Source organism: Aspergillus affinis (assembly GCF_023601865.1).
Source record: "Aspergillus affinis strain CMG 70 chromosome Unknown NODE_57_length_199529_cov_86_754292, whole genome shotgun sequence".
Taxonomy (NCBI): domain Eukaryota; kingdom Fungi; phylum Ascomycota; class Eurotiomycetes; order Eurotiales; family Aspergillaceae; genus Aspergillus; species Aspergillus affinis.
In genome coordinates, this window is record NW_026515838.1 from 158,556 (window position 1) to 174,090 (window position 15,535).

General features: G+C 47.6%; 3 protein-coding genes across 3 annotated transcripts; 2 read left to right on the plus strand and 1 right to left on the minus strand.

Moving 5' to 3' along the window:
* Positions 1-2,441: 2,441 nt before the first annotated feature.
* KD926_008586 (carbon-nitrogen hydrolase family protein) lies at positions 2,442-3,423 on the plus strand (the record flags this gene model as incomplete). Its single annotated transcript, XM_053101326.1, has 2 exons — positions 2,442-2,496; positions 2,573-3,423. The coding sequence occupies 2 exons, from the start codon at positions 2,442-2,444 to the stop codon at positions 3,421-3,423; spliced, it is 906 nt and encodes a 301-aa protein (XP_052955123.1).
* Positions 3,424-3,870: 447 nt separating this feature from the next.
* On the plus strand, positions 3,871-4,729 carry KD926_008587 (60S ribosomal protein eL31; the record flags this gene model as incomplete). The annotated part of the gene is made up of 3 exons (XM_053101328.1): positions 3,871-3,960; positions 4,369-4,443; positions 4,523-4,729. The coding sequence occupies 3 exons, from the start codon at positions 3,871-3,873 to the stop codon at positions 4,727-4,729; spliced, it is 372 nt and encodes a 123-aa protein (XP_052955124.1).
* Positions 4,730-5,584: 855 nt separating this feature from the next.
* Positions 5,585-7,051, minus strand: KD926_008588 (tetratricopeptide repeat protein; the record flags this gene model as incomplete). Its single annotated transcript, XM_053101329.1, has 1 exon — positions 5,585-7,051. The coding sequence occupies one exon, from the start codon at positions 7,049-7,051 to the stop codon at positions 5,585-5,587; it is 1,467 nt and encodes a 488-aa protein (XP_052955125.1).
* Positions 7,052-15,535: the final 8,484 nt, after the last annotated feature.

Genomic DNA, 15,535 nt, shown 5'->3' on the forward strand with positions numbered 1-15,535 from the left:
CGGAGTTTTGTATATACGTGTTCTTAATGTCTGTGTTTGTAGTTTGGACATGATATACTTAAAGACCTGAATGCACGAGCTTCGTCAAGGAGTTAAAGATGGAAATAATATTAGGAATATTATTCCAAAACTTAGTTCCGCGCCATGGATGAATGGAGAAATCTGAATAACTAACCTATTCCCATGTGATGCCCTACCTTCCCGCAATTGCAACTTTAAGGGACCTCAGTATACCGAGAAAATCTAACTACAAATGCTTCAGGGACTAATTATACTCAGAGTACGCATTATACTGGCCCCAACGGGCCTCGGTCACCGCTTCGTATTTGTCAAGTGGACCTACAAGAAACTAGAGGAGATCAAGTGAAAGCAAGCCATCCGCATATAAGTTCCAAGTGAGGAGTGCCAGTTCGATCGATTGCGTGTAGCTTAAGCCGTGGAATAGTCAAAGACGGCCGAGGATGGTGCGCGGATGACTAGCTTGCAGGTTTGCTCGATCTGGAATCCAATAACAATTATCTCATTCCAGGTTTTCCGCCTAGAATCGCGCTCGGATCGCTTCTCCCATAATACGCAGTGTGGAGAAGACTTCCCCTTTTAGGACGAGGAAGGAGGACCGGTGTTGCCAGACCCGCTCCTTCCATATTACGGTGTATTGAAAGCTACGTATTTCGGGAGGTCTCGGCTGGAGGATCTCGGGGTTTGCTGCATCTGCAACTAGTGAGTCCAAGAACAATCCTCCTCCATCCTGGCTGGGATGCGTAATCGTCATCATTAGGTGATGTCTCATATTAATCTACGCGGGCTAATGCAGGATAATAATGGCTGCAGACGGAATCCAATCCCAGCATGTGTATATTGGTATGCCGGAGGAAGGAGGATCTGTCGAGGTAAAGTGCCCTTCATATGCGTTGACAGAAACCCTCAAGGTACTTGGACTGGTCGCTAACCATTTTTCTTGACATGCAGTGAGATGTGTGAAACAGGACAAGGTCGGAATCTAAGTCTCAGAGAATAGCAATCAACCCAAGTTCGAAGCAGCTGGGAGAACTGATATATGGGGGGGAGATTGCACCATGCGCTGGCCACGAGAACAAGGTGAATTTAGGGACTTCTTCTATCATCTCCATTGCCACCGCGCCGAGTTGGAGTTTGGTGAGTCTGGTGACATTGGGCTTGCCAGTAGCTTGAACGCAAGTGAAACAATTACTTTACCGAGGAAAAACTGGAAAATTCCTAAGAGAGAGCACTTTACACAGTTCATAAGCTCCCAGGGAATGATGATAAAGGTATTAATGCAGACCATCTATTGGTATCTTGACCTCTCGGAACAAGGCCCCGAGCTTCAGTATGTTGAAATACCCTTCACTGTCCCTTGTTGTTTCAGGGTTGATGAATTTAAAGCTTCCCTGTCTTGGTCAATAAGACCAAGTACGTGATTGGTGGTAAACAATATGCCTCTAGACCGAGGGTGCAGCAATGATCGGTTTAGAAAAAAACCCTCTGCCAGTAATTTCATATATCGGTGTATGTATATGAAATGATCAAATTCTTTTCTGTGGCAATTTTCCTAACTCTTTGTTAGTGGTTTGAGGGTCAAACATGGGGTGAAGTTCTAAAAGAGATGCTTAGTATAATGCTGGGGCACCTGGCTAAGAACATCAGCGTCGATTATTAGGACCAGGAGATCTTTGTTATTCTTTTCTATGGGTCTTATATCTATATTGCCCGTGGAATCTTTACGACCAATCTAATTTCCAGGGTACAATCAAAGGGACCTTCTTTACGCAGGGCTACGACCTATGCTTGAAGGAGGATTGGCTTGAGGCTATTCGTGCTTTGGTAAGACTGCTTCGATACCTTCTGAGTGGAAGTGCAAAGGTCAGCGCCGTACGGACTCAGTTGCATACCTAGGAATATTGCTACTAGATGTAAGGGTGTCTAGATTCTTCTGATTACCCCCGTTGATAATCCATCGGGTACACTATTGGGCGCTCTCTGATGTTGCTAGTTGCTAAATGTCCCAGTTGTGTATCTCATTGAGTGTGGGACAGAATGCTGGAGGCCTAAAGGGCTTGAGTGGGCTCTATATATATTCGGATAAGAGTCGGGTTTGAGAAAGTACTGAAAGACTCGAGTCTTTCCAAGGCTACCGACAGTAATTCGAGATCCACGTGAATACAATAAAATTACATCATTTCCGGAAATATTTTCATCGAGGGAATCTTGAAAATGTGCAAAAAACATGCTGAGGGATGAAGAGTTGACATCATGCAGGCAAGGAGGTCTCTTATCGCTTATCGGCATACCTCGGGACTCAGCTATTTCCGACTCCTTTGCCCCCTCCCCGCACGGCGATCGTCCTACCTTCCTTCAACGTCTCTCTTTCAAAGTCATTTAAATTTACCTTATCCACCCTATACAGTTGATTCAAATTGAACATGGCCTCCTTATTGAAGAAGCCGTTGAAGCTCGCCTTGGTGCAGCTTGCCTCCGGTGCGTATGGCTTATGCGGAACTCGGCCAACTTCTGGATAACCGATGGATGCTAATCTGAGATGACTTCGCTCCAGGTGCCGACAAGGCCGTCAATCTCGCTCATGCGCGCAGAAAGGTGCTTGAGGCGGCGCAGGCGGGAGCCAAACTCATCGTTCTCCCCGAGTGTTTCAACTCGCCCTACGGAACCCAGTACTTCCCCAAGTACGCGGAGACCCTTATCCCCTCGCCGCCTTCGAAGGAGCAGTCCCCCTCGTACCATGCGCTCTCGTCTATCGCCGCCGAGGCCAAGGCCTACCTCGTGGGCGGAAGTATTCCCGAGTTGGAGCCGACGACCAACAAATTCTACAACACCGCCTTGGTATTCTCGCCCACCGGAGCTCTGATCGGAACCCACCGCAAGACCCATCTCTTCGACATCGACATCCCCGGCAAGATCACATTCAAGGAGAGCGAGGTGCTGTCTCCCGGTAGCCAGCTGACTATGGTCGACCTCCCGGAGTATGGAAAGATTGGCCTGGCCATCTGCTACGATATTCGCTTTCCCGAGTCGGCCATGATTGCGGCGCGCAAGGACGCTTTCATGCTCGTCTACCCGGGTGCCTTCAACCTGACCACCGGACCCATGCACTGGTCGCTGCTGGCGCGTGCCCGTGCCGTGGACAACCAGCTGTATGTGGCCCTGTGCAGCCCGGCGCGGGACATGAGTGCCACGTACCACGCGTACGGTCACAGTCTGGTCGCGAACCCCAGCGCAGAGCTTCTGGTGGAGGCGGAGGACAAGGAGGATATCATCTATGCCGACCTGGACAACGAGACGATCCAGAACACAAGAAAGGGCATTCCGGTCTACACTCAGCGACGATTTGACTTGTACCCGGACGTGAGTGTGTCTGGCGCTCCCAGCTTGCGGCGACGACAGACATGAAAAAAATAGCCAATGATTGGATATTTTTCATTAAGTCATAATCTAGTTAGTTCAAGCCTGTCACGAATGATGAGACAAGTTTTCTTCACCTCCGCAAGTAGATTCTGGCAGCCTAGATACCTTAGTGCGTTAGTGCCTGAATGCCTGAATGCCTGAATGCCTGAATGCCTGAGTGCCTGAATGCCTGAAGCTATGACGGAGCGGGATCAGCGCTGCACCACGTGACCGAGAGCGGGCCAATCAGCGGGCCCGGGGAGGATAAGCGAAGCCACACTGGAATTTCGTCCGCCGAAAAAGCGCATCGAGAGAAAACTTTCGACTTCGACCACTTCCGCCAACGACAGCCAACACCCCCTGTCCACCCCATCCAGTGAGTTCTTATTGCAGTCTCTTCATCATCTTCATCGCCATATTTCAAATCCACTGACAGTCGTTCTCCCGTCAGTAATGTCCAACGTCCAGACCACCGGCAAGAAGCAGCGTTCGGCCATCGCCGACGTTGTGTCGCGCGAGTACACCATCAACATGCACAAGAGAGTACGTTGAAACCGATCCCTTAACAAACATCACCTCGGTCAATCGCCAAAGGAACGGAATATGGAATTCTCCATCTATTCCATCCTGCGGTGAGGGAACCAACAAGCTTTTTCGAACATTTGAGGCATGGACGGAGAACATCCCAAGAGGTTTCAAACCAAAAAACCTGGGCAACAATCATCCCTGCGTGTGTGATGGGAGTGAAATCCTCAAACACAGAAAGGAAATTGTGGCAAGAGCAGGAGTGTAAAAAAACCCAATTCTCTTGGGGACGTTTTCCAAACCAACAAAAAAGGAAGAATTAGTTTTATGAAGTCCACCTCTATGGCCGCATTAGCATCTTCACAGATTCACAAGATGGCATTCGGGCGGAAGACTGATTTCTCCTTTTTTTTTTCAACTCTGTAGATGCACGGTGTTAGCTTCAAGAAGCGTGCCCCTCGCGCCATCAAGGAGATCCGCGCTTTCGCTGAGCACGCCATGGTAAGTCTTTTTTTGTCTCCCTTCACTTTCGTTCTTACGGATCATCATGGCTAATGGGTTCTGTTTTCTCCAACACCAGGGCACCAAGGATGTCCGTGTCGACCCCCAGCTCAACAAGAAGGTCTGGGAAGCCGGTATCAAGGGCGTTCCCTTCCGTCTGCGTGTCCGCATCTCTCGCAAGCGTAACGACGAGGAGAACGCCAAGGAGAAGCTCTACTCCATGGTCTACGCTGTCAACGTCAAGGAGCCCAAGGGTCTCCACACCGCCGTTGTTGACGACGAGTAAATGGTTTCTTTCCTATAGGACAATATGATGGGGGGTTTCCCTTTTTCTAATGACAAAAGCCCTTTTCCTTTCTAGATGGGCGACGTTGCTCCGGTTGGTTAAGGGATTATTCGAAGGAATCATAAAATAATGAAAAATGGGAAATTTTTTTTAAACAAAAGTCTGATATCTTGCTTGCCTGAAGATGTTTTCTCTTGATCTCTGGAAGCCTGATCAGTCTCTGTAATTGTATATCATAAACCGAGATTCTGGAATTTTCTTGAACGTATAGCAGGGCATTGACCTTCAGATAGTCCTGAGTTCATCCAGACCTTCAACACCAGCTGGAGCCTTTTGAGTCGATCAATATCTCCAAGTTATGTATCTCCCTGGATCGATTCTCTTATACCCAGTTCTATACATCCCAATCTATACACATTCCCCGACACAATGTACGGGAGAAAATACTACGGTCTTCAAGATTTGTCCAAACATGCAACAAAGATAGTGTGTCACCTTCCATCTTCCATTTTCAATCCCCCATTGTTTGATTTGGGGATGGGTCGTTGCTGGGGGGTTTTGGGCGGAAGTTTGGCAACGGAGGGCTTAGTCTTTTTTGTTCTGGTTTACATTAACTGATTTATTGTTGAGTCACTTGGGGTTGGTTAGAGGGGATGATGGATGGTGGTGTCTATCTAGGGCATGAATCTAAAATGTTCTAGGATTGTTTACCGCCACTATAATAATACTGAAAAAAAAAGAGAAAATTAAGTAAAATAAATAAATAAAACGAAAAAGAAAACGATCACAAAGAATCGATTTGGAAAAAAGTATATAGCAAAGCAAATAGTCATTCCACCGACTATTCTATAACAATCAATGGTCCCAGTAGAACATCAGAGATTTATAGTAATCATCACTGTCGGCTATCGAATCTACTTCCCCAACAACTTCAGATCGCAAGTCTTGCGCAAACTGTAAATACTCGTTGGCCTCCGTATAAATCTCCATCTCCTGGAACGCTCTGGCCAGCATATGTGCCGCTCTCGCCGCACCGATCCTGTTGAAATACTGGGAATCCTGCATCAAGAAGCAATCGAGCGACTGACGCAAATAACTGAGTGCTCGCATAGGTTCCTTCGTGGATTCGACCAGAACCTGACCAACCTTGAACAGACTCACAGCACTGACTGCATGCTGGGGCCCAAACCGTTCGATATTGACAATGCGGGCCTTATCATGAGCCCGGAAAGCCTCATCATTCTTCCCAAGAGCCAAATAGGCGCGTCCTAGAGGATTCATTGCCACCGGCTGTATAGCGTCTAGGCTCTGAGACAGAACTCTCACGGCCTCTTCGTATTTTCCTAGACGGTATAGAAGAGATCCCCAGTTCGCATGGACAAGCTTATGGACTTTCAAGTATCCCGGGAGCCTTGTCACATAATCCAACGCTTCCTGTTGTACCTTAGTCGCCAGATCAAATTGGCTAAGCTGGCTGAGTGAATTGCTGTACCCCGTGAGAATGCGAGGAAGACGGTCGTCCGCGGGGGGAAGCATGTTCTGTTTCTTGGCCATCTCCGCATACGCAAGCGACTCCTGGCTGGCCTTGATTGCCTCCGTGGGATGGTTCGTCTCGTTGAACACCCGCGCCTCAAGGCGTCTGCAGTCCGACATGAAAAGAATTTCAGGCTTTTGAGAGAGATTCACGACGTCATTCGCCATCTTGAGGGTTTCGGACGCTGCGCTGTGCAATGATCGTTCGACTTGATACAAAGCACATTGATAGACTAGAGCTGCGAGCTGATTCTGATGCCCCCCGCAGGCACCAGGACATCCCAGAAAGTGCTGCACAAGCGCCTTAATATTGGACTCATACCTCTTCGACCATTCCGAATTCCTCCTCAACGAACCCACCACCGTGTCCCCGGTTTCTGGCTGCGAGCAAATCAGCAGATGCATGGCCTGTTCGAAGACGGTTCTGCGGAGAGATTCATCCTTGCAAATTTGGCTGTAGCTTTCTCTCTGCAGGTCTTTGACAATGAAAATAGTATGAGTGCTGTAATCCACCTCAATGGTAGACTTGTAGGTCAATTCCCTCAGTGATGCGTAAAATCGCACTGGGTTCTGCAGGTATTCCAGATCCAAATGACCGCGGCGTACTGCCGTGCTGGCAACTTGTCGGAATAGCTCATAGGGAACGCCATCTGGGTTCAAGATGGACAAGATACCGAGCATCCGCTTGGAATTGTCGGAGAGTGACGTATATCGCATTTCCCATGAATTGGGAGATGGGGAATGCTCTGGAGAGACTTGCTCGTTGTACACAGGAGAACTCGAATCCATTGTGATGGATACGACGGAACACAAAGTCAAAGTATTTCGATGAGCTGTTAGGTCTCAATGAAGGTGATATATGATCAAGGAAGGAGGATGGAAAGTTGGTTGACTTTCTCTAAATGTGAGTTATAACCGGCCTTTTATAGCGTTTCACACATAGTCTTTACTCTAGTGACTACATCTTCAACAAGGCCGTCTCCTGGAACTCTACGAAACTTAAAGGGGATATTCCAGGGAGAATGATGGGGAAAGAGGATTCGAAAACTGAGATCCAGGGATTCGTTGAAGCGTTCTTTGTTTCGACAACTGTGCGCCGAGATTTGCATTTTAGACCCTTCATTTTATTGCACTATCTCTAGGCAAAAGCATGATTTTTTAACTAAACAAGGAAAGAAAAAGGATCAACTAACATATCTAACTTAACTTAGCATATAAAGATAGAGGAAGGAGGAGGAGGAGGAGGAGGAGGAGAAGGTAATATACATAGAAGTTAAGGTACTCAAGGTCACCTTTGTTGCATGGGCTTCTGAAGAGAATTGTTGCTATAACTGAGCCTCATCATTTCATCCATACTTCAACCGGATATCCCCTATTAGCTCCTGGAGTATTGATTCACAATCTGGAGGTCTATCCAAATCTGCTCGAACATCGAAAAATTCGTGTCCTTGACACCATGGAATACTGGCGCCCTCCTTGTACCTCTGCATACATCCCTCACAGAGATAGGTTTCTACACACCTTGTGCAGATATACATGACATTGTAGACGCGCTCTTCGAATATATCACATTCCCCTTCAAACAGGAAGCCATGCGCTTCAGCTTGGTATGTTCCCTTTTGAAGAGCACATCGCTTTGAAAGAGACAAGTCATTCAACTGCACGAGGCACACTTGCATAGAAAACAAAATAATATCAGTTTTGCAAATGGGCTGCTCCAGCTCCGTCAGCATCTTTCGAATACTTCCCACGTTGCTTTTTTGCTGGTCACTCTGGCTGGTTCGTTCGTGATATTTTATGCATGGAATTCGATCAAGAAACGAACTGAGCTCGTGTAAACCCAGCCAATCCAAAGTGGTCTTGCCGCACATATCATGAATGTTTTGTGATGCCCCGGATTCCATAAGAAAGGCTGACATCTCGACTTTGCAGTATTGGATGCTATAGTGCAATGGGGTGGAGCCTTGATGATTGATCATGTCAATGGTGGCTCCATGGTCCAGGAGTAATTTGACAATGTCCAGGTTCCGGCTCGTGAGAGACCGGATTTTCGGCAGTGAGGTTGCTGCTTATGTTCACTCCATTAAGCAGGAAGTGTAAATGCACGGTTATTCGGACAGTGTTTTTGTTTAGTGATGTAGTGGATCTGGTTATTTTGGTCACTCTTATTAGGTCTCCTCGCGTCTAGATGAAGCTTTTGTTTGACTGTCTCTAGGCTATGTCTATACAGCATAACCATGATGACTATAGACCCTGGTCTAAGCATAGCTAAATAAAGGTTGGAATGCTTGAGTCTGTAGGCCCAAGATTCAGGCCCATTTGTGGGCTCTGATGAAGTCTATTATAATAACTACAATACTTTATAAGCCCCACTTCAATGCACCTTCCTGCTCATTCTACCACCCCCTGTGGCATAGGGTATAGTAGTACATATGGAGTTTACATTCATGATTCGAACTTAGAAGATTGAAATAAATAATGTCAACAACAATTATAGTCTTTGCATTTGCATTCTAGTATAGGGAAACCATAGTCAACCATGACCAAAAAAAAAACCTATACCAAGACTGGGCCCTATCCTGATCTAGCACTATTACTTGTTAGTTCATGTATTCCGAAGGGGAATGCTAGATTAGAACAATAGGAATTGATATAATAACTCACATAGCAAGCCCCAACCGCGCCCATGCCGTTGATTATATTGGCGCTCTATCCAATGAAGATAATCATTATAAGCTTTATACAAGCCAGTGAAGAAAAAGCTTACCGCCGTACAACAACCACGCTAGTTTTTGTCAGCAATTGATTACATTGATAGACAAGCAAGGGAACCCCAAAAAGATATCTACCTACCTGATAACAAGCATCCACAAACATGCAAAGTCCCTGGTCTTTAAGGTTGCTGTAAACCTCTTCTGTAGTCTGCCCTTTGGCTGATACTTTTCCTTGTCGGTTTGTTTGAGGATGTTGTGGGCGACCAGAGAGCGGAGGATACGTGCTGAAGAGGATAAGACTTCTCTTCTTCAAAGAAAGAGACGAGTTAGAGAATCAAATTACCTAGTAGTTGCTTGTCCCCTTTCGTCTTCGTGTCCAGATCATCCACTGTCAACTCGGCGCCTCCAGCTGCAGCGAAGGCATCAAAGATACCCATTCCTTGGCCGACTCTGATCGAGGTGATCCCGTAGTGCTGATGCATCCTCCTTGGTGATCATCTCTCAGCACATAAATCTTAATATGTAGGTAGACTTACCCCGAAACACAATTTCATGATCGTAATAGTAGGCGGCTCCAACGCAACCCGCAGTTGATCCATAGCCCCAAGCAATTGCATGCGTTCAGTATCTTGGATATTTTCTGGCGAAGGAAGATTTCCCAAGACAGAAGTCACCGTGGAGGTGAGCTCAGAGAGAACGTTAGCCATGAGGATAGGATTCGGAGAGAAAGTAATACTAAGGTTGAAGCTGTGCGACGCAGTGGAACAGAAAACCAAATACGATGGGATACTCCCACCAATTTATAGGCGATGAACAAAGTCCCCCATTGAACACGAAGGATGCGACTCAGCCTTGTACACCACGGGGAATTCAACATCTAAAGCCGACTGTGGCTTCCAATTGCCCTTGGCAGTGTAACCCTGTGCTGTCTCTGCCTCTGACTACCATCAACATTATCCATTCGCATTTCTTTCTCTGTATCGATTTACCCCGCTGTTAGCATCTCATCACCTCATAGATCAGACAAGACAAAGACAGGGAATGCAAGCTCAGCCAGCCGCAGCAGAAGTATTGCTTGCGCCTCCGCCCTTGATCCCTCTAGTCGGTGCCGAGTTACTAGTGTTAACTATCAAGTACTGAACCAGCTAAATAACACAACAGAGCCGCCAATTGCGAATGGTTTTCAAAGAGGCCAGTGTAACTCTAAGCCAAGTCACTACCTAATACCTTAGACCATCTGCGCAAGAATATACCAGTACCCAATGCGGTCTAAATTAGCGGCTGAGTTAGGGCTTACGAACCAGAGCCGCGGGGCTCGAACAGTTAGAAAGATCGATGTTCTAGGCACCTAGTTATGTACCTATAAATACATACCAATATCGATTTAGTAGTCCTTCCGCTAGTTAGTTTGGGAGCGGTGCGCGGGTATGCGTTGGCAAGGAAATTACTCAACTAGGCACAAGACACGAACTTTCGTAATCCTTTCTCGATTGAAAAGAGCCGAAAAAAATAGACTTCTGTCCTCTCAATTATCATGTCTTTTTCTCTCAACCCTCAAGCGGTAACAAATGCAATGTAAAATGCAGACATAATTCTACAAATGCCAGAGAACTTTTCGGAACCTCCCAGATGCACTGAACCCGAAAAACAAAAAACGAAAAGCAGCTCCTCGGATGCAGTCAGCTCATATGACGAGCAGACGCTAAAGAAAAACGTGAATGAACAAATCCTCCCCTGTAAAACTTGACCCCAAACTTCCAGCTCTTGATCGATTAATAAACACCATTGCATACCGCTGTCAATCATTGTCCTCGTCTCAACTGCGCCTTTATGTGCTCTGATAATCACTTGTTTCGGCGCCGACATCAATTGGCTTTGCATAATTACTCACCTTGCGCCTTTTTCTGCCGCTACGGCGCAGCTCGCCTTCGTTGAACGATTGGCGAGGAGATCTCTTTCTAGGCGTGATCTTCGGGGCAGCCATAGTCTTCGAGGCATCGACATTAGATTTCTGTACAAGTCCTCGTTTCCCGCTGCTTGCGCCCCAGAGCTTGCTTGTGAATTCTTGCTGTTTAGACTTCTTGGCTTTCTCGGATTCTTCTGCTTCGCGCATCTTTTCCATGCTTTCTAATATTTGTGTCCTTTTGCGAGTTTGTCTTGTCTCTGGTAGACTCGTGTTATCAGCGTCTGAGCTTCTCATAGAACTGCTCGGTGTCTGGGGGGATTCTATCGCTTTCTTCAGTCCGGCTTCTTGAATCTGAAGAGATAGATCGTCAATGGCATCATCGGCCTTTCCGGTGTCAGGTTCGAGCATCGTAGGCTCGTTTGATCCTGGATACACATACTGATATACTGTAAGCATTGAAATATATTGGCACACTAGGAACCTTACGTAGTGTTTGATTTTCAGCATCGGATCGAGGATTTCCCTGTCGAGCTTTCGACGCACATCATCGGAGGCAGGAACACTGAACTTGGGTAGACCTTTTTGCAAGAACCCTTTAGCCTTGTATCCTGGTGTTGGCTGTAGGATCCCCTTTTTCTTCAAGAGATCTGTTATTTGAATGATAGTCTGCCCGTTGCAACCTACGGTTGTTAGCATTATTTTAACTTCAGGGGACTGTATTTCTTACGAAGCTTCTGTATGAAGTCCGAGGTCCTATTTGGGAATCCTTCATTTAGTATGATCCTGACTGCCCTTCTGAGAAGGACAAGGCTCCCCATATCACGAAGAACGCCGGGATCGTCCTGCTCCAGTAAACATTGGTAACAAGTATGAACATCAGGAATTCTGCGGTCCCTGATGGTTTCGAATCCATAGCATAGCGCGTGTTGGTGCTTGAGACAGAAAGTGCATTGCATCTATATTTGTGAGCCTATATTATGAACGAAAGGTCCAGAGGGCTTACCATGTCTGCTTCTTCCCCTTCCCAGCCGCATTGACACTGGACAAGACCTTGATCCAGCTCGTTCGAGTCGGTCGATAGACTGGGTTTCCCGGCAGATTGAAACTCTCGAATCCTGATGATCTTCTCTGGGGACATCGAGACGATTGGTACAATCTCTGGAGTAATCCCAGTCTGCTTTTCATCTGGATTCTCCTTATTGATGGGCTGTGTTGGAGGCATGTCCCTGTCTGAGTAAGGCGCCATTTCCTGTGACTGTTCATATGTCAGTCGTTATTTCTACTCCTTGTGAACGTCTGCATTCAAATCATTAACTCCAAGTGGCAAATTTACTCACCTGCATCATCATCTGCAATCTTTGTCTATCAGCAACATCCTGCGATGGTGTGGCATTCTCCAAACTGCTATTGGCTTCACCACTTCCCAGACATGATTGGTCTCGATCTGAGTGAGATACGTCGTGGGAGGTGTTAGGACCCTCTGCTCCACTCTGCAGAGAGTCTTTGCCATCCGAAAAACCAATATCATCACTTCTTTTCACTACATCGCCGTATTCGAGTTGCGGGGGTATCTTCGGGACAGCTTCTAGATCCCCAAGTGTTGGGCCGATCCATTTGAGAGACGTTACATTAAGGCCAACACTGTTATGTTGTTAGCAGTATATCAGTCGATTCCATTTCCTGAGACTCACACATGCCAACCGCTATCCATTGTTCCGCATGACTGAGACTCCTTCCTCCAGTTATCGTCGCGCGGGTAGTTGATTGTTTCGTCTCGTGCCGTGGTAAAACCAGGCGGATCATATTCCGAAGGACAGTCCTCGGTATAGAACAAGTGGATGCCCAAGTTTCGTTTATCTGCATTAATGTTAACATTTATTCGTTAAGTATATCAAGGATGAGCGCAGTACTTGGCAGGGTCGGAAGAAAAGTGCTCAGCGTTATCAAACGCCGGATGATCGTCTCTAGTCCTATCCTGGCGGTTTGTGCGTATTTCATGTCAGCGACACAGCCCATGCTGTCTATGGACAAGCTTTCGAGTCGACGATTCACATCACCAGGTCCCCCAGTATAGCGGAATGAAAATGTATAGGTCTCCAAGACATTGTCGGGAGACTCTGTGTCGGCAAAGATAGTTAATTGAAGAGCCTCCAGTACGTTCTTGCTGAGAGCGTCGAAAACTCCGGTTTCCTGTCCTTGTCAGTTGGGATCAATTGAGCCGCGCGAACCTATCATACCAGGACATCGAGAATATTGTCCGCTTTAGGATCAACCCCTCGAACGATGATCTTGAGCGGTTGTCCTCTTTTGCCTTTACCGAATGGAGCCTCTGGTGACCGCTCTGGACGCGTGTTCTGACCGACAAACTCTCCATACGAAACGTTTTGCTCTCGTTGGGCTTCTTTCAGGTCGCGATCATCAAAGCACGGAAGCGGCAAAAGCTCTCTATTCGGAGATATGAGTACCGAGTGACCGTGGGGGGAGTTGTGAATTGATGTCCAACATACCGAAGATAGAACAACGTCCCAAACTATTGGAACCAAGAGAACTCAGACATTTGAACAGTAGAACGCGATTCGGGGAATACTGACCGACACGTGCAACATTATCTGCACCATCTGCAGGCTCTGTCGTTGTGTGAGGTATTGTCGCTCCCGAACCTCGGATCTCATCGGTTTGGTCTGGATCGAAGCCATCTTGTTGACAGATGTAAGCTGATTGGGAGCCTGCACCCGTTGCAGCTGAACCGTCGATGACGGTCCACAGAATTTGATCCGAACCATACCGAGGGATGGACGGACCGAGCGATCGAGGATGTTGTGCTGAAATAGCAGATTGGGAAACCCGAATCGATTGGTGATCTACCGAGAGGAGGCTTACTCTGCAGGTTTGACCGGTGGCGGGAGGGGGGTTGTTGTTGAGGTCAAATTGAGATGCAGGCGTATGAACTGTCCAGAGGCCGGTCACGGGAGGAGGCTCTCGCTGTTTCCCGTTCTCAACGAGGAAAACGGTATCAGCCTTCAAGCTTCCTAGACCTCCGAATCCCGGCCGGGAACATGTGTTTATGCCTCCTGAAATACTGATACTTGACCACTGAAGGAATCCTAGTTGGTTGCTTGCTCTACTAGTAAGATTCGAGTGTTGAACACTGACGATGTATATCTTAGGTCAGCTGATCTCCAATTCCCATCGAAACCCCTCCAAACCCGGCAATATTAAGTAATCCCACCCCCCTCTTCGCTTCCAGGGACCGAGTCGCCAATGATACAGACAGACGCTCGTTTGAGCAGACGGGAACCCGCTCTTGATCAGTTATTGGAACCCACGAGCATAAGGTCTAAGAAGTCTAGCAGTTTGGAATCCTCGCCTTTGATTTCGGTGTGTATCCCTACTAAACGGCATCCGGCACTGTGTTGTGCCCCATTGGTCGGCCACTGGCAAAAGACATTGGTTACTTGAAGAAACAAGACAAACAAACGATCCGTGTATTTGCAAAGAGGACTCTCGCAAAAGAACGAAAGATGGCGCCCGCAAAGTCGCACAAGTACCTACTTTTAGCTGTGTGGGGCGGGTACGGGATACTAAAATTGGCTAATTTGACTGTCTCTGATCAGTGATCGACCGATTGAAGAGACACGGAGTAGTCTACGGAGTCAAAGCGAGTGGTGACTGTCCACTCAGTAGTTTCTACGCTATTCCGATCGTTCCACACGGGCCGAGACTAAAACTTTTCAATTTTCACGGGTCACAGCAGAGGTCCCCGCTTCAGAGGGAAGGATCACGCCCGCGGAATCCCTGACGCGTTTTCTGCAACGCTCCGTAGGAATGAGCCTGCAAATCTCCGAGGAATCAGGAGCTAGCTGGGTCTAGACAAATGTCGCATTGCGAGGAGTCGAATGTTCACCAATGGGTTGAGATATACGGAGTAGCAACGGATACTCGGTTTGATGGTCGGAGTGGATCCCGGCGGTTCTGATGTCACTGGGTCTTGGCACGCGCCCGCCAATCCCCCCGGGGGGGGGGGGTCACGTGGAGGCAGCGCCGCCAGGAGGGAAACTCTACTGGCAAGTCTCTTCCGGCAGGGGAATGAGGCATCAGGATTGGTATGGCACCAGAGGAAGTCACGAAGAGAATGATCAGGTGGGTTCAAAAACAGGAGTTTGCGGCGATCAGAACTGTGCCCGGCCTCGATCCATGGTAAATTGAATTCCACACTAGTCGGCGGTCCTGATCCAGTGGTTCCCCGCAATCCTCTTTTGCATGGAGAGAGTTGATGAACTTGAGACGTCGAGTCCGCAAGGGTACCGTAGGACGGTGATGGCTATTCGGGACAATATGGCAGGGAATCACGATGCAGAATCGGCATCCTTCCGAAAGACAGGCGTTTGGATAGATCCAAAACCCAAACAGAAGAAAATTTGGATTTCTGCCAGACCAGGGCCGGGGCCCACCGGGTCACGTGAATCGGGCAGGTGGCGGACGGCGTCAAAATGCAGGAGAAAAATGACAGATGCGGAGCGTCGCTCTAGAGATCAGGAAAAGGCAAAGAGAATCTGACGGTGGCATAAATAGACCCCATTCATGGTACGGAGTAGACTGGGGTCCGAAAATATCAACGGATGACGGGACGGGACATTCTTGTCGATAGTAGGA